The sequence below is a fragment of the Lampetra fluviatilis genome, chromosome 23, assembly GCF_964198595.1.
Source record: "Lampetra fluviatilis chromosome 23, kcLamFluv1.1, whole genome shotgun sequence".
NCBI lineage: Eukaryota > Metazoa > Chordata > Hyperoartia > Petromyzontiformes > Petromyzontidae > Lampetra > Lampetra fluviatilis.
Window position 1 is genome coordinate 7,626,245 of NC_136297.1, and position 24,916 is coordinate 7,651,160.

The 24,916-nt window shown below is 48.2% G+C and overlaps 2 protein-coding genes and 1 long non-coding RNA gene across 6 annotated transcripts; 2 read left to right on the forward strand and 1 right to left on the reverse strand.

Moving 5' to 3' along the window:
* The first annotated feature begins 173 nt into the window (after window positions 1–173).
* Window positions 174–6,022, forward strand: KLHL10 (kelch like family member 10). Its single transcript, XM_078867340.1, has 5 exons — window positions 174–319; window positions 1,858–2,347; window positions 3,239–3,832; window positions 4,786–4,935; window positions 5,687–6,022. The coding sequence occupies exons 1-5, from the start codon at window positions 174–176 to the stop codon at window positions 6,020–6,022; spliced, it is 1,716 nt and encodes a 571-aa protein (XP_078723466.1).
* Window positions 6,023–6,840: 818 nt separating this feature from the next.
* Window positions 6,841–18,125, reverse strand: C23H6orf62 (chromosome 23 C6orf62 homolog). Of its 4 annotated transcripts, none has more exons than XM_078867012.1 (5): window positions 17,728–18,125; window positions 12,526–12,663; window positions 10,819–10,941; window positions 10,168–10,302; window positions 6,841–9,254 (listed from the first exon to the last, which is right to left on the reverse strand). In XM_078867012.1, exons 1-5 carry the CDS (start codon window positions 18,079–18,081, stop codon window positions 9,126–9,128), a joined length of 879 nt encoding a protein of 292 aa, XP_078723138.1. In that variant the 5' UTR covers window positions 18,082–18,125; the 3' UTR covers window positions 6,841–9,125. The 4 variants fall into 4 exon arrangements, with proteins under 4 accessions (XP_078723138.1, XP_078723136.1, XP_078723139.1 ...); XM_078867010.1 differs by having other exon boundaries at window positions 12,487–12,663; window positions 17,728–18,118; XM_078867013.1 differs by lacking the exon at window positions 17,728–18,125 and adding an exon at window positions 13,345–14,858 and having other exon boundaries at window positions 12,487–12,663.
* Window positions 18,126–18,563: 438 nt separating this feature from the next.
* On the forward strand, window positions 18,564–20,687 carry LOC144940695 (uncharacterized). The gene is made up of 3 exons (XR_013639158.1): window positions 18,564–18,581; window positions 18,909–19,276; window positions 20,142–20,687. It is a non-coding gene; the product is annotated as an uncharacterized LOC144940695 (long non-coding RNA).
* Window positions 20,688–24,916: the final 4,229 nt, after the last annotated feature.

The window sequence follows — 24,916 nt, forward strand, 5'->3', positions numbered from 1 at the left end:
GATGACGCGCCACTCGGAAGGCAAGGAGGGGCACGCGGTGGCAAGCCCGGCACGTCTTCGTCTAAGCACTCTCTCGAGTTGCCGAGTCGAAGGAGCGTTTGGTTATTATTGACAATTATTATCGTAAATTGATCAATCGCGTTAGTTGCGCGGCTCCACTAGAAGCGACGACGATGGAGCGAAAGATGAGCTCGTTGGCGTGCTCCGTGTTCAACGAGCTGCGCCTGGAGGGGAAGCTCTGCGACGCGGTGATCCACATCAAGGATCGCGAGTTCACCGTGCACAAGAACATCCTGTGCAGCTGCAGCAACTACTTCAGGTGACGGCGGGTGGAGTTCATCGCCAGGGGGATTGAGGGTCGCGCGATCTCTCACGGGAGTGCGACGCTCAAGCTGATAGAGAGCGGGCGGTCAAAATTCCTGCAGCTGCGCCTAAGCGTTCGAATCACACCCCCGCCCCGCCCGCCTTACAACAAAAACAAGCAAAAAGTCACACAAAACTTAGGCTGATTTGGTCTCGTGGTAAAAAAAAAAACATTCAATCCCCATCATCGGTTCACCAAGTAAAATCTCCTGGGGTGATAGCGACGCTCAGCTGTTAGAGAGCAGGCGGCATCGCGAGGAGAACGCAGGTTGGAATCCAGACTCGGTGCATTTATTTGTGAATGCTTTGCCCCGACTGTAACAAAAAAAACACTTGGCAGTATAAATTGTCGATAGTGAGTCTCCAAAAACGTAGGCTGTCTTTGATTCCCGCTAAAAACGTACACAAATATCGAATCCCCATTATTAGTTAACCGAGTAAATCTGGTGAGTGCGACGCTAAAGCCGACAGAGAGCGAGCGGCAGTATGGTATGACTGTACAGCAGAGGTGTGGACTCGAGTCATGTGACTTGGACTCGAGTCAGACTCGAGTCATGAATTTGATGACTTGCGACTCGACTTGGACTTGCATAACAATGACTTTGTCCCACCTATGAGATGTGGACTCGAGTCATGTGACTTGGACTCGAGTCAGACTCGAGTCATGAATTTGATGACTTGCGACTCGACTTGGACTTGCATAACAATGACTTTGTCCCACCTCTGCTGTACAGTACTGCGAATCGCATTTCTTTGTCGGAGGTTCAGATGTTTTGCCCCGACTGTAAAACACTTGGCTCTCCTGAACAAGAGTTGAGTCAAGCTCTTCTGGGCAAACGAGCGTGATGATGATGTTAATAATAAGTCCGATCCTGGGCAATTTTACGGTTGTTGGAATCCGTGCAGCCTTGCTCTTGCCACGTGTGGAGTTAATACCCGCACTGACAAACGCAAAAACACCACCGCGTGAGACGTCAATCACTCCCGCCCAGGACGCGATATAGGATAGGAGAGATATCCGTTCATAGGATAGGGGAGAGACGAGGGAGAGAGATGTCTTCATAACATAAATAGGAGAGAGATGGATTCAGGAGATGAATATGCGAGAGATGCATTCATAACATCAATAGGAGGGAGATTGATTCAGGAGATGAATATGCGAGAGATGCATTCATAATATCAATAGGAAATAGATGCATTCATAAGATCAATAGGAGGGAGATGGATTCAGGAGATGAATATGCGAGAGATGCATGAGATGCATTCATAAGATCAATAGGAGGGAGATTGATTCAGGAGATGAATATGCGAGAGATGCATTCATAAGATCAATAGGAAATAGATGCATTCATAAGATCCAAAGGAGAGAGTCGCACTCAGAAGGTCAATAAACTAAACAGGAGAGAGATGCATTCATACGATCAATCGGACAGAGATGCATAGGAGAGCGTTGCCGTCGCGTTGCTGATGTCGCGATACTGCTCCTTCCCTCAGGGCGCTGTTCACGGGCAGCTGGAGCGATGCAGGGAGGCGCGAGTTCATGATCCCGGGCGTGGAACCCGAGGCGATGGAACTCATCATTGAGTACGCGTACACGCGCACCCTGCCCGTCACGTGCGCCAACGTGGAGCGGCTGCTGGTGGCCGCGGACCAGTTCAACGTGATGGGCATCGTGCGCCTGTGTTGCGCCTTCCTGCGGGAGCACATCAGCTTCGACAGCTGCGTCGAGGTCTACAGGTTCTCCGGCTTCTACGCTCTGCACGATCTCCAGCAGAGCGCATTCGCCTTCATGCTGCAAAACTTCGAGGCGCTGGCGGGTTCCAGGGAGCAATTTTGCGAGCTGACGGCGGATGAGCTGGAGCTGGTGCTGAGCCAGGATGAGCTGACTGTGCGGAGCGAGCACACCGCGTACGACGCGATCCTCACGTGGCTCTCGAGGGACGTGGAGGCGCGCACGCGGGACGTGCCGCGACTTCTCGCCAAGGTGCCAACCACGCGGGAGACACACGGGCACGCTCGCAGAGACGCACGGGCACGCGTGCAGAGACAGAGACACGTAGATGCAGATACGAACAGAGACACGGGCAGATGTGCAGAGACACAGAGGTGCACACAGAGAGGCAGTTGCAGATACAGAGACACGGGCAGTTGTGCAGAGACATCGAGACTCTCGCAGAGACGCAAGCACAGAGATGCACACAGAAACAGATGTCCAAAGATATCGATAGGTGCAAAAGACAAACTGCACATATATAGACACAGAGACTTACAGATGCACGGACTCTCACACACTAAGAATCACAAAAACACAGATATATTCACACAAAGACATACAGACACGCATACTCAGATGCATACAAGATAAAGACAGACACACACAGATACATACAGACTCACAGACTCGGACATACAGATACATATTCATACAAACACACATACAGAACAATCAATAGGTTTTGACACACAGTGTCTCATCAGCAAAGCAAGCCTGGCCGCTCATGAGAAAGTTTTTGTCGAAACTGGTCTAGAGTTTTCTTACACTGAATCTATGCTGATCAAATTATGCAATGCCAGAAGGCCGTGGGTCAGCTTTGTGTAATAAATACTTTACATTTTTCATGTGGAGAGGCGGATATGCAAAGTAAAGATATTGTCTGCTTATCTATTTTAAAATATTTATGTATCTCAAATTTTAATGATGTAATCTTATGTTTACATGTGAAGTGCTCTGTGACCATTTTATTGTGAAGGGCGCTATATTGAATAAAGTTTGATTGACTGAAGATCATCCATCCATTTAGTCATTCATTCGTGTTTCCTTCCCCTTATAAATTGATCTCACGCGTGTGCCGCACATCCCTTTCTGCCCCCGCAGCTGCGCTTGTCCCTCATGAGACTCGACGTCTTCCTCGGCCACCTGGACCAATTCGAGCGGATCAGGGATCACATCGACTGCCGGGAGACGATCTGTGGTGCCGTGCAGGCCCTGCTGGCGGCGGACGGGCCCGCGCTCCGGCGCCCGCGCCTGCCCTCCTCCGTGCTTTTCGCTGTGGGGGGCTGGAGCGCCAGCAGCCCCACCAATGCCGTGGAGGCGTTCGACGCGCGCTCCGACTCCTGGCGCAACGTGACCCCCGAGCACGAGTTTAGCCCCCGCGCCTACCACGGCACCGCCTTCCTGCGCCCCCACGTGTACGTGGTGGGGGGCTTCGACAGCGCGGACTACTTCAATGGCGTGCTGCGCCTCGAGCCGGCGAGCGGAGTGTGGAGACAGGTGGCCCCCATGCACGAGCGCCGCTGCTACGTGAGCGTGGCCGTGCTGGGGGGGGCGCTCTACGCCATGGGCGGCTTCGACGGCTACGCGCGCCTCAGCAGCGCCGAGCGCTACGAGCCCGAGAGCAACCAGTGGAGCGTGATCGCCGCCATGAACGCGATGCGCAGCGACGCAAGCGCCACGGCCCTGGGTGGCAGGGTGAGGAACGGCAGCCCCCTATTCTCACCCTCCACTCCCATCCTACACTCTCACCCTCCACACTCACATACTCCTCTCACACGTTCTACTCTCAGTTCCGCTTTCACCCACCACTCTCACACTCCACCCTCACACTCCATTCTCACACTCCATACTCGCAGTCAACTCTCACACTCCACTCTTACACTCCACTCCTATCCTACACTCTCACCCTCCACACTCACATACTCCTCTCACACGTTCTACTCTCAGTTCCGCTCTCACCCTCCACTCTCACCCACCACTCTCACGCTCCGCTCTCACGCTCCGCTGTCACCCTCCTCTCTCACACTCAACCCTCACACTACACTCTCACACTCTACTCTCACACGTCACTCTCACACTCCTTTGTCACCTTCATACACTCCACTTTCCCAGTCAACTCTCACACTCCACTCTCACTTTCCACTCTCAACCTTTACCCCGACCTTCCACTCATGCTTCACTCTTAACACTCCACTCTCACCCCCTACGCACAACCCCCACTCTCACACTCCAACAGAGTGGAACAACGTGGATGTCAAGAATAAACACCTCATTGAGACCCAAAAATCACACCTCCTGGCTTTGACTTCCCCCCCCCCGATGTAACCATTAACTGCATCAGAACACCAACAAGCCGATGCACACATCTCCTTCATGACTGGAAAATTAAAGATGCAAGCCAGTGTTGCGATTGTGGCCACGCAACACAAAGTATGGACCATTAGTGAACTACTTTAGTCTACTATCCATCAACAGAGGAGGAATAGCAAAACCACACAAAACCTTCTCTTGAAAGCCCGCTCATCGTGGCTTGCAGACCTCGACATTGACATTTAGCTTCTGAACACATTGCTGGATTCATGAGCAAGAATACTAGAATCTGGAGTTGTTGGTAACACCGGTGCGTACATGTGTGTGCGTGAATACAGGTTTACATCTGTGGGGGATTCAATGGCAACGAATGCCTTTTCACGGCTGAGCACTACTGCCCCGAGACCAACGCATGGACCCTCTTCTCCCCCATGAATGTGCGGCGCAGCGGCATCGGAGTGATCGCCTGCGGAGACCGCGTGTGCGCTGTGAGTAGACCGGACCGCAAGATGCCACGGGACGCTTTTGAGGATGGCAGGGTGGAGGCAGTGCCTGGGTTTCGATTCCCGACTCGGGCACATTTTGTGCGTGGAGTTTGTACGTCCTACCCCTGCTCTGCATGGGTTTCCTCCGGGTAATCCGGGTTCCTTCCATAGCTTAGATAAAAACTCCTTGAAATATAATTGGTTATGGCCTCACATCCCAATGTTGAAAAATGACTCAATTGAGATTACAACGCAACTTCGCCCCCCACCCCCGCGTGCCCATGAAAACTTGGCAGGACCCTCCTGAAACAGTCTTATAACACAGCGAGGCTTTCCTTGGTAAAACAAGCATAATAAGAACAGTCTGTTAGGGCTACAGGGTAATCTTTGTGCGTGCGTGTTTTTGTACATACATGTCTCTTTGTGCAAATGTCTGTTTGCATGTGTGTATATATGACGATTATCTGAACCAGTCCTGGTTACTCCCCTATATCTACTCAGCCTCAAATAAGTACTTGGTGCGTTGTGTAAACATCACTACTGGGGAGACAAAGGTGGGCTGGGAGTAACCACCCACCCTCTCATGGTGTCGTGCCGTCTTTCATAGGTGCTCGCTAAAAGCACTTGCCCAAAAAGTCTGGTCAGGCGACACAAGTGATCTTTGTATCCGTACATCACATATCTATTATGGAGAATCTATGTATTTATCACTCACTTGCTGTGTGGCTGTGTGCCTGTGCGTGGGGGGGACCAGGTGGGTGGATTCGACGGCACAAACCGCTTGCGCAGCGCCGAGGAGTACACCCCGGCCACCGACTCGTGGAGCCCGCTGCCGGAGATGAACCAACCACGCAGCAACTTTGGCATCGAGGTCGTGGACGGCGTCGTCTACGCCGTGGGCGGCTTCAACGGCTTCACCACCACCTTCAACTCGGAGTGCTACGATCGTGACGAGGACCGCTGGTTCGACGTCAGCGACATGAGCATTTACCGCAGCGCGCTCAGCTGCTGCGTGGTGCAGGGGCTGCCCAACGTGCGCGACTTTGTGGCCCCCCGCGACGAGGCGGCCCCCCACAACGTCGCCTCTTAGACGTCACCCCGGACTAAACACGAAGCAGCTGCACAATACAAAAGCAACATTTATGACGAGGGGAATTGACGTTTTTATAAATACACTCTCGTATTTACTACTCTCGAGTGTCAGTGGTCCAATTTGTCTGTTGCTTCACTGTCGGCTGGTGTTTGTGCTTTGCAATTGCGTCAGACTCACAGGATAACATAGCCATTATGTCATAACATATCTCGGTAACATATCCGAATTAGGGCAGCAGGGTGGCAGTGGTGGGAGTAATAATGCCTCAGCAAGAATCGCCAGGGTCTGATTCCCTTCTGGGATGCATTCTTGGACTTTGAATGTTCCCCACCACTGTTCTACAGTTGTCTCATGAAGAGCCTTTTGCCATGCAAATCAAGCGCATCCGAATAAGCATAGACAATCTAATCGCACCTCCGAATTGCACGGTTGGCTAAGTACGGTGCAAAAGAAGTTCAACATACATACTGTACATACAACACAAACACATTGATAAACACAACAGCAGGTGCGACGTTCCTACATTCAGAATAAACTATTGGCATTAAAATGTATTACAGCAGTAAACTACAGAGGAAATTAGACATCACTGTTTAATTCATTATCGTTTTCTCAATTAGGTTCTGAATACTTGACCAGTATAAACTACCTTGCTAATTCGACACTGCGTGGCCCTATGGCGATGCAAAGCTAACAATCTAATTACCATCAGATGATGCACGTACAATAGTAACTTTTTTTTATAATGATCTTAAGCAAATTAGTGATACAAGGGATGCAATGGAATGGTAAGGTGTAATTTTTCCTGCAAGGGATAATCTTATCACCTTTATTTTTCTCAAGAGCCTTTTGCCATACAAATGCAAGCAAATCAAACGCATTTGAGCAAGCACACACATTGCACGCGCAACAGAACAAATCTGAATTTTAAGATTGGAACATTGTAATGGCAACAATTTAAATTATAAAATGACAACATATGAATAAATGCACAACAGCTGTTACAATCGTAGCAACATAATATCAAGTGTAAATTATTTTACATGTCTTACCATTGATTTGAATGTTGCCGAGATTTTAACAATGGTGTTTGTATACCAGTGTTAGCATGACCATGGTGAGGCATTTCAACTGGCAATACTGGATCTTTCACATTTCGAGCTCTCAAGCGTTTTAACAAAAAAGTATGTTCATTATCCCAACGCAAGTACCACAGAGGGGCCTTTGCTGGATTATGCGGTGGTTAAATGGACTGTGACATGACGATGCAGTGCCCATAACCATAGTGCAAACGTTACACAGAAATTGGGATCCCTACTTAAAACTATGCTCTTTAAAGCAGGTGTATCATGTATGTTAAGCCTCAAGCTTGCCTCTGTATGCGTTATAGTTTTGAATCCCCGCTCTGCATACAGGCTTTAGCATTCTGACAAGCCCAGTCGTGAGAGCTGTACCGAGAAAAAAAATCCCAAACTTAAAAAGCAATATCAAACTAAAACACACGAAAATTCAACTTAAAAATCTAATCGGCCCAAAGAATCAAACCCCGTGCCACAAGTATGCTTAAAAGCACAAATAAAATTTCAACCACACCGCAGGTAAATTAAATTCTACATTAAGACGTTAATATTTTGGTGTTCACTAGCAGATGCACAGCGTGACAACTGTTTTACAGATTTAGATGAACAAATCGAGATGGAAAATAATATCACTCCCGAGGAGTTCAAATCAGTTGAGACCCAGGCCACCGAGGTTCCTGGAGACGACAGCACGCTATGTGGGGCCCACTCATTCCACATCCACAGGCCTGTCGTGGGGCCCTCGTGTCTGAAGTCTGGGGCTATCTTTTGCGGCCTAGGGCAAATTTTCTTTCCCCCTCCACGAGGCCCTGAAAAGACCTCGGGAGTCAACCAACACCATGAAATGCTTCTGCATGACATATGCACTTTGTGGCAACAGTTTTCCATTCTCTAGTCCGCCTCAATATTTCATCCTCTGCAGCAAGTTGCGCTCAACACGCTTAAAAACTAAATCAAGTGCAGCAATGCAACGTGCACAAGATGCATGTACTGTAGCAACATGGATTCGTATTTTAGTTGTCATCTGCGTTTCCGAGCTGCTTAACCTGAAGCTAACAAAATTCAGTCCGGCACAGGTCAGACTCCCATTTCATAACATTTGGTGGAACTCCACAATACACACCTACCAAAATACCCACAACCACTACAATAGAACCTCAGTATTTCACAACACATTTCTATTTGTATTTGTTCAATTATAGGTAATGGAAAGTGTGGAATTTATTACCTGCTTACGAAAAATGCACACATCAAGCTGTTGTTACATGCATCAATTTGAGGCTTTCATTTAAAATGCTTATAAAACTAAATGGTTAAACTCCGTTTGAACCGAGGCTCTACTGTAGTAGCGGTTTTTGGATATCTTTCACGCGTTGCATAAATCCCAGTTCCATGTGCAAGCAGATGAGATGTGGCGTCCAGTTTGATTGCATTTCAATGTTAAATCTTTTAGTGCAGACTGGTGTTCAATAAATTACACCAGCATTTCACTTTAATGTTGGGACCTGCAATCTGGGTCCCTAAAGTTAGTTGGAATGGAGCAGAGGGCAAAGTATTGCCCTTAGGTTGGGTCAAAACAATATCTGTGCTGCCCAATGTACTTTTGAAAGTCTGCACATGGAAACATGGCTTTACTGGCCTAAAACACTCAACCATCTTATTTAATAAGGGAGGAGTGAAACTCAGTGTGCACACAAAAACGTGGAAACAAAGGGACGCACTGGGAAGGCAGGGTTGATCAGTACGAGGCGGCGAGGGAAAAGTCTTAACACTCCAGACTGACCGCACTGCACAAGTCAGAATGCTGTCACGTTGGCTATGGGAAGGCCCTTACAGCAGCTTCCAATGTTTGACATTTGGAGCAAATCAAATTAAAAAGTTGTGCTGCTCCGATCTCAACTGGCTCAACACGCACACACGCATACAACGTGAACCCATCGCGTACATAACTCTGCGCCACGCTCCAGAACTCTCCCACAATTAGAGCAATCGATAGGTTTAAGTGTGAGTGCGGAGAGGCTTTAATCAGGGAGGTAGGGCTTGAGGTGGTCATCCACACTGCCCACTCCCCAGTGGGTGAGCTGGTCTTGCGGCAAGTACAGGCAGATGCTGCACAGCTTGAACACGGACGTAGTCATGCCCTTCTGACTCTGGAATTGACGCACACGAAACCACGGTACAGGAAGTCAAGAGTTGCAGAGGGTGCTTGGGCAATCCCTGACGCTCTTGCATTTTCAGCTTACTCAATGTTCGAAGACTATTCCCCATGTCATCGGACTTGCTGAAGATTAAATGTGTTGCAATGTAACATACACAGTCCAGATAAACTTGTACTCATGAAAATATCCAGCCAGATAAATGTTCTTTAGGCATCAGTGTGCGATATCCTTGGACACACTTGGAGGTGCCAGAGATTTTCACTGGGTAAAAATAATCCGTCTGCTCAGCACCCCATGGTCAGTTAGCTAATTTTAGTCTGCACACAGACAGAGAGGCGTCATATTTAGTGCTAATGTGAGATAGGGTATTCAATGTGTAGCGACAGCTAAAGTTCCACACATACTGTATATTAATACATTGTGGACTGCCTTCAGTGTCCTTTAATTGTTACAAAGATTTATTCCACGTAATTTATGTTCAGAATATAGAGGTGGCTGTTTATTGAACTGGTTTAAACAAATTATTTGGTCAGGATGGCCAATGGCTCAGTGATCAGAGCACTGAGATAGCAGTGCTGATTAAACCCAGTTATCAAATGCAGTCCCCGTTGACGTTTTCAGCCAGGTCATCAGTGGGTTCATCAACAAAATTAAACTCAATTGGGAAATACCAGTTTGACTGCTATATGCCAAACATATCTCTGTGGAGGGCACGAGAGTACATGCGAAAGGTCACTTTAAGGGCCCTCTGATGCAGGACCGTGATCTCCTTCTCCGTGCCATTCTCAAACACTGACAATTCCAAATTGATATTCCGTCTCATGACCTGATGTGATAGCACAATTTGAATAAAACCGCCATTAGCGCAAAATCATAAACAAATTAAATAATAGTTCCCACTCACTGGGAGTCCGTGCCGGCGCACGAACAAGAACATAGACTCCGTGTCATTGTTGACAACGAGACCCGCCTTGTCCTTTTGGCCAAGCAACCGCACCAGCTGCTGTTCGTAGTCCTGGTAGTCAAACTCAAACTCGGCCTGCACATCAAGTACAGAATTAAGCATTCTTAGCAGGAGCATAACACACACAAAATACAAAGGATAATTTCTGTATTCTGTGGATTATAAGATCAGGAAAGTAAGACAAACTGTAACTTGTGCCCGGTGCCAATAAAGCAATAGAAATCTGGTCACTAACACACTTTGTTTGCTTTAGAGTACATTGACCAAAATACAACTTCAAATCTTAATACAGTAATAATACCTTTGGAAGCAACAGCATTCTGAATGTCATGACTCAAATATCTGAAATAACCAAAATATTACACTTTTTTTAAATGTTGGATTAGTTGACCAACCTTTTGAAGCAACATTTCAAGGCCCCTCAAACGAAAAGACTGATTGTCACCCTCACCTCGACATGAAGTATTTTATCAGTATCTAGTAGACATGACAAAGCCACCAATGATTACTGTTAGCAAATGTAACCCCATATTACTAATTGCAGAAATCTCTATCTTGCTTGAGATTAGATGTGTGGTATGATGGACTCACTTGAATAAGCTTATATGGATCGTCTGAGCCCTTCCAGCGAGAAAAGAGGAGGCAAACCACCTTCTCTATGTCCTTGCGTGGCCATAGAAAGAAATCCATATCCTGCACATTGCCGATCACATCCTGCAAATGGAACATAATAACAATGCCAAAATCACTCCAGTTAGGTCAGACACTTGACCGCTTTGTTAGTGCGGATTGGTGAAAATGGCAGAAGACCAATATAGATAATATAGATAATGCTTATTTACACATGTCATGAGATATTTATAAAGTTTTTTTATTCCTTTTTAAGCAATATTCATTGTTTATCTTGTTTTCATTACATTCTGGCATTTTTTGTGAAAATAATTGTTTTTGCTCTTGTTAGGACATTCCCACGCTGCAATGTCCCGGAACTGCCACCACTGCTGATGGTCTTGGGCTGTGGTTTTCCTTGTAAAAACAGTTGTTAAGCTCAATGGGCCTTACCGGCTGAAATAAAGTCTGAGTCTGGATAACCCTCGCTGCTCGTGTTAGCCCTGGCCAGCAAGATAACTCAGATCACCGGGTTCATTGGACGGTACACCAACCACTGCACCACTGTTCCACCTTTTAAAATTCAGAATGGCCATTGAAACACAGAAAAGGTTACTGACAAAAACTATGGTTATAGAATACAGTAGATGGAAAGTGATGAAAAATGGCAGCAAAAATAAGCAACACAATTACTAAAGTTGCTTTTGACTACATCAGTTTATGCAAGACTACAAGAGGGCTATTGTAGTTTTGCAGTGTGTACCAGATAGTTTCTGATTTGAGATGAACCATCATGTTTAGGAGCATAAAACTTTAGTTCACATTTGCAGAATAAGAGGTTAGGTAGGAACTATGTACATCAGCAGTTCTCCTGCTGTGTTTGTTTCACCTCATGACGGTTGCTTGTGTTGCGATCGAAACGTCGTCGTGATCTATTCATTTTCTATCTACGTGACTTTACCGAAAGAACCAAAGAGTATGTAATGAAGCCAAGTACAAAACAGATGTACAAATAAACGCAGGTACATGTATATTCGTACAGAGAAACGTTTGAGAAAGGGCGAGGTACACTTCCCATAATGAAAGCCGAATAGTACTTATACATACCTTGTGGTGAGGCCATACATTAACATGCACCTTTGTATTATTTGGATATCTAAACAATTTAGGGCCCACCTTTACAAGTGACTGATAAAATCAGAATCAGTTTTGCTCGTCCAAAAAAGAACCACTCTAGTATCCGATTAGTGCGGCTAAGATGGTTGCAGTAAAGGATAAATATCACTTGCGCAACCGAACAATGTGCTTATCAGAAGAAAACCATGGATCATCTCCTGAGATGCCCTGCAGCTCCACAATGCGCTCCTAAAGATGTGGCAATGCCAACACCAGAAGCAGTGGCCTGTGCAGAATTTTGAGAAAAACTCTATAGATTGGACAGGACATGAAGAAGACTTACGGGCCATTTAGAACTGTTGGACCTCATGAGGCTTCTTGTCCCTATGAAAGTCACGGGCCACATTCCACCTGCGGATCCTTAATCTTCCTACCGTTTTTGATAAACACCGAGGTGAATTTACACATTACATAGAAATATTAAACAAGCTGTTGCACACACAGCTGTACATCAAGGTGACACTTTGGACGTACACGTCGCAGTGACTGATAGCGCGGTGCGTGTAGCTGCACCACATCCTTGCTCAGCAGCTCTAGGGAGCTCTGCAGCGAGTAGTCGGCCTGTCGCACACCCTTCAAGATCAGCTCCTCATAGTTGTTGGTCATCACCGGCATCACTTCGCCGGCCTCAAACAGCGCCGGCCTCTTCCTCTGTAGAGCACAACAGAAAAAGATGCACAGGAAATGTTTAATTGGGCATGCATGGTTAAGAATGCCAGTATAAAATTGGGTTTTACTTTGAGGAGTCCTTAATAACTAATGTTTTAATGTACTGTATTCGCCATAGCGGATCTACATCCAAAATAATGAACAAATACCCATTGGCAAAACCGAAGTTCAGCCTTGGAGTAAAAAGCGCCATTTGCTTTATACGAAGCAGTAAAGAAGTCATGTTTTGCTTCCAAGATAAGACTAGCTGTTGCCTTTGACCCATACTACGTCTTTATAAGTAACCAGTTTTGTAAAGTACAACGTTGCCTATCATACTCGCTTGAATTGGGAAATCTATAGAAAAGTACGGTTTACATTTAGTCCAAATAGATCACTGGTCAAGTGGAAACTGCTTTAAAAAATGACATGCTTTACCGTACTGTAGAAATCATGAGATAAAAAAATACATCACTGTATGCGAAAAGGTGAGATTTGTGACCGCTGATATAAAATTACAATTTACACCATGCTACCAATAAAACTGCAGAGGTCGTGGGCAGTTAATCGCTCTGGGCGTATACGTGTCACATACGCCGCGTTGTTCTTGCACGTTCCAGTATTCACAAAGCATTCCTCTTTCCCACAAGGCTGGGGGCACCCTGCGGGCAGGTGAATTCGCACCTTATCTCTGAATACGAAGGCGATGTACATCTTGAAGTCAAATTGGTCGGCGAGGGATTCCCTCTTGCGCCTCAGCTGTGACCGCAAGCGACCGAGAGCGTGGTGGCGGCGGGACTGTGGGTCACCCATTGCTGCCCACCCCCGTCGAAGTTGCCCTCTGTCTTATAATTCTTCACTCCGTTTTTTTTATTTTGCGTTCCCTCCCTCAGCGCCCTTCCTCTCGTCTGTGGCCCTGTCCTGTCATATGGCGAAGGGGCCCTCGATTCTTATTTTGCTCTTCCGTTTTCGATGGAGAAAATAAAATTCGCCCTCTTTTTGATGGTCAACCCCTCTCACTCACTAACGCCCCCAACTCCTCCGTACCCCCCCCCCCCCACTATGTATTTGTGTTTGTGAATTCACCAAACAGAGCAGGCGCAAGGAAAGTGTGTGCAGAGGGTGACTTTTTAAAAGTTGGGGAGCACTGCACTTTGCTTGATTAAACCTCTCCAGCAAAGAATCGCATAGCAGAAGCAGTGCGACCCAGATGTTTGGCAGCGCCAATACATGTCACCTGCATCTCACCCCCTACCCCCCACGATATAATGTGTGTGTGGGCCAACCGCCCAGGGTTAAGGCCACATGCGAATGACAACAGCACAGTCGTTACATGTACCACGTACAGGACCGACCCAAAAAAAATCGGTGGAATGAACCACACGACGACGGACCGACCTGACAATCAAACAAAAAAAAACCCAACCCGCCCCCCTAAATGAAACGCCAATTCGCACAAAATACAAAGCCCAAAAACCCAACAACAAAAATGAGCACGCAGCACGGATGGTTATGTATAGATGAGTGAGGGGTTGACACTTTATCCATTGGCACCGGTCGAAATCTGAGGGGGAGATGGGCCACATGGGCCGAGGCCCTGCCCACGGCAACCCATGCTGCTCAACAACAAATGCCCTTCCCGTACTAGACCCGTCGTCGCTTCCTGTTTACTCCACTCGATCGCTTTGCGCCACCCTCAACGACACGAGACGGCTCCACAAGCCCCGCTGCCTAAGTTCACCCTCGCCCGCACATCACATAGTTATGGGTTGACGGTGATTATGGGTGGGGGGGGGGAAGAGGAGGGAGTAGGGGGAGAGGCCGGGGGAGCCGGCTAAACCCCGCTGGCGAGAGGCTCCATTCCACCGGCTGTCTCGCTAGGCAAGCACGAGGCTTCGGTTACCGCCGTAAAGCGCGCGCTAGGCCCGACTATCTGCCCCCCCCGCCCGCTAATGCTTGACGCGACGTTGCGATTCTTATTTTTTATGTTTTGAGTTTAAATTAGCGGTTTCTTCGCGGGGCGAAGGATCCTCCGGCGAGCGTGTCATAAGCCGCGACGGCATGCCGGCTGCCTGGCTCTGTGCTTGTCGTAGCAGAGGGAGCCGTGTTCGTCCATGGCTGATGAGCTCGCTGGGCGCGCCGCGTCCTCTCGCTTCCTCCTCCTCGCTCCACGCTCCTCCTCCTCCAGACTCCTCCTCTTCCGCCTCTTCCTCCCCCCCCAGACGACTCAAAGCTCCACCTCCTCCTCCAGACTCCTTCAGACTCCTCCTCTTCCGCCTCTTCCTCCTCCCCCCCCCCAGACGACTCAAAGCTCCACCTCCTCAATTCTCCACCTCTTCTTAAATCCATCTCCTCAATTCTCCACCATCCTCTATAATCCACCTTCTCCATGCTCCACCTCTTCAAAGCTCCACCTCCTCAAAGCTTCACCTCCTCCATGCTCCATCGCCTCTGCAATCCACCTCTTCAATCCACTACCTCAGTGATTCTTGACCTTTACTGCAGCCTGCACTGCTTTGATTCTCAGAAAGGGCATCTCCCACCCCAGGGGGTGCGTGCACCCCAGGTTAAGAACCACTCCTCTACCTCCTACATGTTCCACCTCCTCTTTCTTTTAAACCCCCGCCCACATCTCGAGGCCCAGCCTCCTGCCGTCTTCAGAATCAGAATATCGATTTATACTGGAGGAATCCGATGAGCTATAAAGCTCTTTTTTCAAAGATGTCCAGTAGGGGCGGGTCAGGATCCGCCTCCCTCGTTCCTTTTCCAGACTCCACCAAGCTCTCCAGACAAATCAAACCATGCATCCTTCATATATCTGTCTACACACACACAAAAAACCTCCAAAAGTATTTCTTTCACAAGCCATATGCCATACGGCCTTCTGGCAGTGCATCATTTTCTTCACCAGGTGGTAGTGTAGCCCATGAGCAGCAGATGGCAGTCTATTAACAGCAGAAGGGGCAGTGCAGCAGCAAAGGGCAGTGCAAAATCCAGACCAACGTGGTGAATTTTGGATTTTAAAAAACCTCCATTTATAAACATGCGTTTAGATTATTTACATTATTTTTCTGTTATACATTTCCACATGATAAGCCACTTTGTTTAGCTATCACGTGTGGCCAGGTCGCTTCTGAAAAAGAAGCGAATAGCTCCGTGGGCGTTACCTGGTAAGATGAAAAATAGTTTAGTTTAATTTGAATGTTTTTTTTAAAGTTTGTTTACCTTTCCTATACTTCGCACTCTTACCGTGTTTTTGTATTGTTTGTTGATGTAACGTTCTGACCTACCCCAACTGGACATCTGTGAAAAACAACTTCATAGCTCATTGGATTCCTTCAGTATAAATATTCTGATTCTGGGTTGACAAAACGGGCCGTTCGTTCTGTACGCCTCGTTTGCAAAGTGCGGTCCTTTCTCGCCGCCTTACATACAGCATACATCAAAAATGTGTTCTTGCACGCAACATTCCGTGCAATGGTGAGCGTAAACATCGATGTCTATCGATCAATAATTGCATGTTTTTCAGTGCGTTATCGTATTCTCTGGATTATAAGACGCTCCGCAAAGTAGGACGCGCCTCCAACGCTGGTTTTTTCCCTTGTGTCAATACATTTCTACAAATCTGATCGCACGTTTACACACTTATCGGATCACACGACGTAACACCCAACGTTTGTCTGAATAAAACCCGTTGAAAAACAAGGTGCGTCTTACATTGAGTTTAAATACACGTCCACATATCATGCCTTAATGATAACCCTATTTGTATACGTCTTAACAAACGTTCCAAAACTGTCAACGCAGTATAGAAACAAGCATTATTTTGAGCCTTTCTCAATTCACGTAGGTCACAGTCTATTTTTAAACCATACTTCATTGCGGATTAGTGAATGGGTTGCCGGAGTCAGGGGCCGGTTCGGATGTCAATACAAGGCGCGCCACTGATGTTGGCTGTAGCCGGGATTTGAAATCAGGTGGCTCGTGTTCAAAGTGCAGTGCCCGCTAACCACTGCTGCATCCAAATAAAAATCACAGTATTTCGCTAGAGTACAATTACGACAGGGCACGTGCTTCCCTACTTTGACATGTAACGATGCAAGTGGAATTTCAAAAGACTCGGCACCGCAATCTCCGGATTTTTTAAAGCGCGTGTTTGTCTGTGACAAGATTTGTGGAACTTTATTCACACCGGGCGCACACCATTATGGGTTGCGTCTTATAATCTGGTAGGTGGGTATACCGATGACGATTATCTGAACCGGTCATAGGCCTCCCCTAGGTCGACTCAGCCTCAAATGAGTACCTTGTGCGATGTGTAAACATCGTCACTGGGAGAGACAAAGTCGGCCGGTCGTGGTGATGGCCACCTACCCCCTCGTGTGCTGTGCCGGCCTTCATTGATGCTCGCTAACAGCACTTGCCCCTACATTGTGCTTAAGGCTATGTGGGGGGTCTTTGTCTTCGTCAGATCCAAGATACCTGTGACTTTACTAACACCCGACACAATATTGGGGTGCGTCGTATAATCCGGTAGGTGCTGTGCGTGCATGTCTTTGTGACGTCACAGGTCGCGTAACTTTATTGGCACCGGGGTAACATTCGCGATGCGTCTTAGAGTGCGGCATGTGTGAAATCTCAGAATATAACACGCGCAACTTTATTGACACCGGGGCACGGATTGTATTTTTTGTGCGTGTGTGTGCGTCTTTATTTTTTGCGGAGCGTCTTATAACCGACGACGACGACGATGATGATGACGACGGCGGTGATGATGACGACGATGATGACGACGGTGGTGATGATAACGACAGCGGTGATGATGACGGTGATGACGACGACGACGGTGATGACGATGATGATGACGACGGCGGTGATGATGACGACGGCGGTGATGATGATGACGCTGATGATGACGACGGCGGTGATGATGACGACGGCGGTGATGATGACGATGATGACGACGGCGGTGATGATGACAACGGCGGTGATGATGATGACGCTGATGATGACAACGGCGGTGATGATGATGACGATGATGATGACGACGGTGAACATTGGACCGACCCGCAGCAGGGAAGCTCCAGGCTCCACCGCGGTCGGAGCCGCTCCGTGCCGGGTGTTGACGCTCACACGGCGGAAGCAGCAGCAGCAGCGGCAGGGAGGGAGGGAAGGGGAGGAGGGGCGGAGGCTTCCATGGCAGAGTTGAGAGGTGAGAAGAGCGGTGAGAGCGGTGATTTTTTTTTCTGCGCGCAATCCACCTTCGCTCGCGTACGCGTACTTACTACTGTACTCAAAAGTGCCCCACGTCACATCCGCAGCCGCAGCACACACTGAGTACAGACAGCAGGCACGGTGCTCTGCCGTCATCACAACCGCAGTATACTGAGTAGAGGCAGCACACGCACAGAACTCCACCATACCAACGTCACATCCACAGCACACTGAGTACAGGCAGCAGGCACAGTACTCTGCCGTCCCCACGTGACATCCGCAGCACACTGAGTACAGGCAGCAGGCACGCTGCTATTCCGTCATCACGTGACATCCACAGCACACTGAGTACAGGCAGCAGGCACGGTGCTCTGCGTCCCCACGTGACATCCACAGCACACTGAGTACAGGCAGCAGGCACAGTACTCTGCCGTCCCCACGTGACATCCGCAGCACACTGAGTACAGGCAGCAGGCAAGGTGCTCTGCCGTCATCACGTGACATCCACAGCACACTGAGTACAGACAGCAGGCACAGTACTCTGCCGTCCCCACGTGACATCCGCAGCACACTGAGTACAGGCAGCAGGCACAGTACTCTGCCGCCCCCACGTGACATCCACAGCACACTGAGTACAGGCAGCAGGCACAGTACTCTGCTGTCCCCACGTGACATCCACAGCACACTGAGTACAGGCAGCAGGCACGGTACTCTGCTGTCCCCACGTGACATCCACAGCACACTGAGTACAGACAGCAGGCACGATGCTCTGCTGTCCCCACGTGACATCCACAGCACACTGAGTAGAGGCAGCACACGCACAGAACTCCACCATGCCAACGTCACAACCACAACTGCAGTATATTGCGTATAGGCAGCACGCACATTACCATACCCACATAATCACGACTCAATATACTGAGTACAGGCACACAGAGTACTCTACCATCTCCAAGTCATATCCACAACCACAGTACACTGACTGCATCTATCCCCCCTTGTCTTCGGATTGCTCCCCCCCCCCCTCTATATAGGAGATCACGCTACGGGATCGCCGACCGGTCACACAGAGGACGAGCCAAGTCCAGTGTCGTCGTCCGCACCAGCCATGGAGACGGAAGCGCCGCCCACTCCTCCCAAGAAGAAGAGCAAGCGGATGCAGAAGTACCGCGACGTGTGGGAAGAGGAGTACCCGTGGCTCGGCAAAGTCCACGGCGATTGCTTCAGAGCGAGGTGCAAGATCTGCCGAAAGGACATCTCGGTGTGCCACGGCGGGGCCTACGATCTGAAGCAGCACGCGGCTGGGGAGATGCACATCCGCAACATGCAAAGATCCGAGCGTAAAGTCGCACGGCCCAAGCTTGCGAAGGTTGCTGTCGACAAATCTCTAGAAGCAGACAAGGTACACACCCTTGTAACCCCCGCTCCCTTTAGCACTCTGCCCAATGACAAGCCTTTGGCTCGGACTCCTTCAATCTTTGTCCGACCATCTGGAGCTTTCTTCCATCGAGTTGTCAAGCGGCATCTCTCTTGTTCTGCCTCTTGGCCTCTTTCATAAGGCCCTTACGAAACTTGCTTCATCAAGCCTCCACATCTGAGAATATTCCCATATTCCCAATCCACATCGATGGACTTGTCTGGATCATCGCGGAGTGCATCATCACACATCCTCATACATCCTCATAATCATCAGCATCATCACTAGCATCCGACCTTCCAGATCTTCCTTCATCAATCTTTCACCTCTAAGAATGTGTCCAAGCCACACCAACTTATGTTCTCCCATTCGGTGCCATACCCTCATCACGACCCCTTAACACCTATGAACAAAATCACCCGCAATGTGTCACCAATCTCGTCAGATCTCAGAAGCTAAGCAAATATTGAGCCTGACTAGTGATTGTAGACTGTTGCAGGAATTATGTTGTTCGTAGGATGCAGTATAGCAAAACACATTGTTGTACTGGTCTATGCTCCCCACCTTCACCGACTTGCACTGACCAGCTTGGTGAATATGGTTAAAGAACCCCCATAAGGTGGACTGTGTGGGGAGGCCCTCATCCAGTAGTGGATTGACAACGTGCTGAACACATGTGCTCGTACATAAAGCAAAAAACTTAAAAACATGGGTGTGTGCCGACATACAATCTCACACATTTGGGTAAACAAAATAAATCAGCAAAAAAAAGCCTAATCTGAGAAACGTTTTTGAATCTATAATTTAAAAAAAGTGTAATTTAATCCTTGTTTATTTTTCCCTCTCCAAGGTCACTGCGGCTGAGCTGGCAAACGTGTATCACACCGTTCGACACAACCTGAGCTATAACAGCATGGGTTGTGGCATCAAGTTTGGCGATTTGTGCACAAGCAAGAAGATTTCATGCGGCAGGACAAAGGCCGAGAGTCTCGTGAAAGACGTCCTAGCTCCTAAAGCTGTGAGTCACATTTTAAACGCCCTATGCAGGGAAGGGCAACATCCATTTCCATTTGCAATTCAGACGGACGCCGCGAGCAAAGGAAATCGCAAATCGTTTCCCATAGCCGTCCAGTTCTTCACCCCTCAGCATGGCATGGTAAACAGAATGATCGACTTCATAGAAAATCCAGACACATCGACCGCAAGTGTGAAAAACTCTATTACAACATCGCTCGGCAATTTGGGGCTGTCTGTCGACTTGGTCTCGGCTTTTAGTGCAGATATGACTAACTTTAATTCTGCGGTTCATCATTCCCTGTTCACCGATCTGCATAGGAACCACGAGCATCTGCTACAAGTAAACTGCCACGCTCACATCGTGCACAACGCCATTAGACACGCCATGGATGAACTTTCCGTGGACATTGAAAACGTAATTTACAAGGTATGCGGTTTCTTTGCGGTGTGCGCAACACGGTCAGAGTCGTTGAAGGAATTTTTTGATTTTCTGGATACGCAGTGGAGAGAAATACTCCGGAATTCCACAAACAAGTGGGTTTGCCTGAATCCTGCCATATCAAAAACATTACAAAACTGGCCGGCCATCAAGTCAGAGTTAAACGGCATTGGTGAGGAATGTCCCAAGCAGATCCGGAAGGTCCTGCACCCTCCAACAAATGGAGACGCGGTTGAGGCCGACGACAGGCAAGACTCAGTGGAAGTGTATCTTCTCTTTTGTAACAACACTCTCGGCGTCTTTGAAGACGTCGTCAAGAAACTTGAGAGATGTGACGTCACAATCCTGGAAATTTACCAGTTAATGACCAGCCTAAAAGGGAAACTCAACCAAAGGATGGAAGATGAACTGTATGGTTACATAACCAAGAGGAAGTTGGCCGGGCTGCCCCCATTGGAAGCAGTCAGGGCCAGAAGTGAATTTAAGGCCTTCCTAAACTGCGCCGTCGCTCATCTTCAGAAATGGTTTTGGTTTTCCGAGGAAAATTGGCTTTCTTCTCTGCAGCCACTCGCCCTGCATGGTGCTTACGAACTGTCCTTTGCCGATCTGGGCGAGGTTGCTCGTCGCCTCAGTCTGATCGAGAGGCTGCAGTTGGACATGGACGCGCTCTTTCTCGAGTTTACAGCGTTCAAGGCGGTTCTCGACGAGCTCCAGAAAACCAAGGAATGGAAGTTGAAGAGTACCTCGAGCAAGTGGCAAAGCATATTTCAAACGGCCGGTGCCGACGCACTTCCAAACTTGCTCTCTTTGCTGTCGTTCCTGCTGAGCGTGCCCGCGACCACGGGATACGTCGAGCGCATACTGCCTCTGATTCACAGCAAGTGGAACGACATCCGTAACAGGTGTTCGATAGAGCTGATCAAGAGTGAGCTTCTTGTGACGCTGAACTTTGACATGGGGTGCGCTGACTTTCATGCGATGATTCTCAAAGACAAGGCTTTTCTCACAGTGGCGAAGAGCGACCAGAAGTATTCGTTCAAGAGGACCAAGCCAAGTCAATGTTGAGGTACATCAAAAAAATAATACTCTGGATTGCCTATCAACACCAATGATCAAATTTACACAGTACATTGGCAGCAAGCGTAATGTTTCACCGCCATTGTGATTTTTTTACATTGTTGTGAAAGCAGTGGCGGTGGAGCGGTGGCACAGTGGATAGCACACTACGCTTTGAACCTGAGCTCGATTTACAGCCATGGCCAACATCGGTGGCGAGCGATATCTGAACTGGTTCTGGTCTCCCATTCACAAACCCACACCGACCAGTACGGTTACGTACGGTTACACAAACCCATTGGGTAGGTCTTCATCTAGCGGTGGATTGTCAAAGGACCGTAAGTGAATGTAGTGGGCACTAGCAGCAGCAGAGATGACGTCAACTCGTTACATACACCATATATGAATTTAAAAACATTAGTTCTCAGCCATGGCAGCTCAGCGCTTCTGACCTCCGAGCCACCCAGACACCTGGCCCATGTTTGATTTTTTTTTATCAGAGGCCAAATAAGTGCTGCTGTGCATTGCTTATTCTACTATATTAGTCTGAACTAAGGAATAGAAAATCCACGACTGGCAGAATTAGGAAGGAACAGATTCAACGTGTACAGACGTGTTCATTTCTGAGCAAGTGATGCTTACCTCTGGCAGTGATATCGGTGTATCATATAAAAGCGACCAAAATAACATTGGTTTTATTTCCCTCAGCGGTCTTCAGTATTCCGGTCGCCACTTTCATCAGTGGCAAATCAAAAAGAAGGTCCGGAATGTGACTACGGAAAACCTGACCAAACCGTAGAGAACTACTGCAAACTTCTGGAATTCAAACTTGATTTGAAGCTTTCGTGACTGCAGGAATTACTCTTTGGTTCTTTCGGTAAAGTCACGTAGAAAATAAATTAAGTAATAGAATACGACATTTCTATTGCAACACAAGCAGTCGTCATCACGTAGAACTAAATTTGAGAGAGAGACAAAACACAGACACGGAGACACACAGACACACAAGCAGAGAGACAAAACACAGACACAGAGATACACAGACATACACGCAAGCAGAGAGACAACAAAGAGAGACACACAACATAGACACACAGTGTGTGTCTTTGTCTCTGTGTCTCTGTGTTGTCTCTCTCTCAAATCTTGTTCTACCTGATGACAATTGCTTGTGTTGCAATCGAAACGTCGTATTCGATTATTTATTTTATTTTATTTATGGAATTCAATGGGGCTGCAGCGGCAATTCATTTCGCCTCACCCGAAGTCATCGTTTGGCTTTCAAACGTGGATATATATATCTATTAGGTTGTTATTAATTTAGCCATATGCAATAATGTCGGTGTGGATTATCCATTCTTCTCTCGTTGACACATCTGTGTCTCTGAGAGTGAAGGAGCGATGTGCGGCGGTGCGTTCTCAGTTGAAATGATGACACTTTCACTTTGCTACACTACCCGACACGACCCTTAGAGTAAACTCCACGCTGGTTCTCATCACTGATGGGAAAGCAAGAATGTGTGCGTGTTTTTATATTTTACTAGCAGAAGTACCCGGCGTTGCCCGGGTGAAAAATATATTTCTTAATAACCTTACATATATACACAGATGGGCTGCTACCCCTGCCCCCCCCCCCCAGCCACGATCTCCTCGGCCGCTGTGCAGTAATATGTACGGCCTATAGTGTGGTGGGGTGTCGAGGCCTAGTATCGTGCAGAGCCTCCAGCCTCGCCTAAATTGCCCACCCGGCTGAGGCTGGGTCCTGGGGCCGTTACCCCCCCCGCTACAATAATACTGTCTAATCGCTATAATGTTATTATCTACCGACCCTATAATAGTAATTGCACACATTGGGGTGGGGGGGGGAGTGAAGAGGACGTGAAACTTTGATGAATTTACCTCAGAGTCGCGTGTTAATGCGTGCGCATATTTTTAACGGGAATTAAAAATGGCGTCCACCCCGCAGCGAATGCGTCGCTACCCGTTGCCAGGGGCAACCGCCGTGGAAAACCAAACGGACCAATCGTGTCTCGCAAATCCCTCACATTTCGTCCAATGAAACTGCGTATGGTCCGGCGACACACAGACAGACAGACACACACACAGACAGACAGACATACAGATTTGCGATTTTATATATATAGATAATCTGGTGGAAGTACCGTCGTTGAACGACATACCCCCCCACCACCACGAGCCCCAACACCCTCCCCACTAACCCAAATACCCCTCCCCACTAGCCCCAACACCCCCCCACTAACCCATATACCGCTCCCCACTAGCCCCCCCCCCCCCCACTACTAGCTCCAACAACCCCCCACTAACCTAAATACCCCTCCCACTAGCCCCAACACCCCCCCACTCACCCATATACCGCTCCCCACTAGCCCCAACCCCCCCCCCCCCCCACTAGCCCCAACACCCCCCACCCCCACTAGCCCCAATACCCCACCTCCCCCCGGGTTCCCCCCCCCTCCCCAACCCGCCCCTCGCGTTTGACAACCCCGTGCCAGGTGTTATAGGCTGCGGTGCTACGTTGTGGTGGGCAGTCGAGGGCAGTGCAGTAAAAGCCATTGTTCTGTGCTCCCACAGCTATGCAACCCCGCCGTCACCGCCCTGCACTGACCGACACGGTGAAGCGTGGTCAAATAATGCCCCCACCCCACACGATCCACAACAGCGTGGGGGGGGGGGGCCTCATCCAGCGGTAGATAACACGGCTGCATGTGCATAAAAAGTATGCATGCACCAAAGCAACACGTTTTCCTACACTACTTTAAAACTGTACAGATGATAAATTTTCAACTGCGCATCTATTTTGCCGACACTTCGCTAAATTTATTTTTTTGTACGATAAAATATTTCGCTTCCGTAAGGAATGTATATTCAATATTGATGCTGCCCTGGAATGTCTTTAAGTGTTTTAAGTTATTTCTTTCAATTTGTGTTTTAACCAATTCATCATTTAGTTGAAGATGTGTTGTGATCCACTACATTTTGACGGTGTTTATTTTTCGCACATATACTGTGTATAAACATGACCCTTGTCCCTTGGAATCTATCATATACCAGGTCTCATTGTATAGCTTTACATGTCTCCGTAGATTGCCACATGG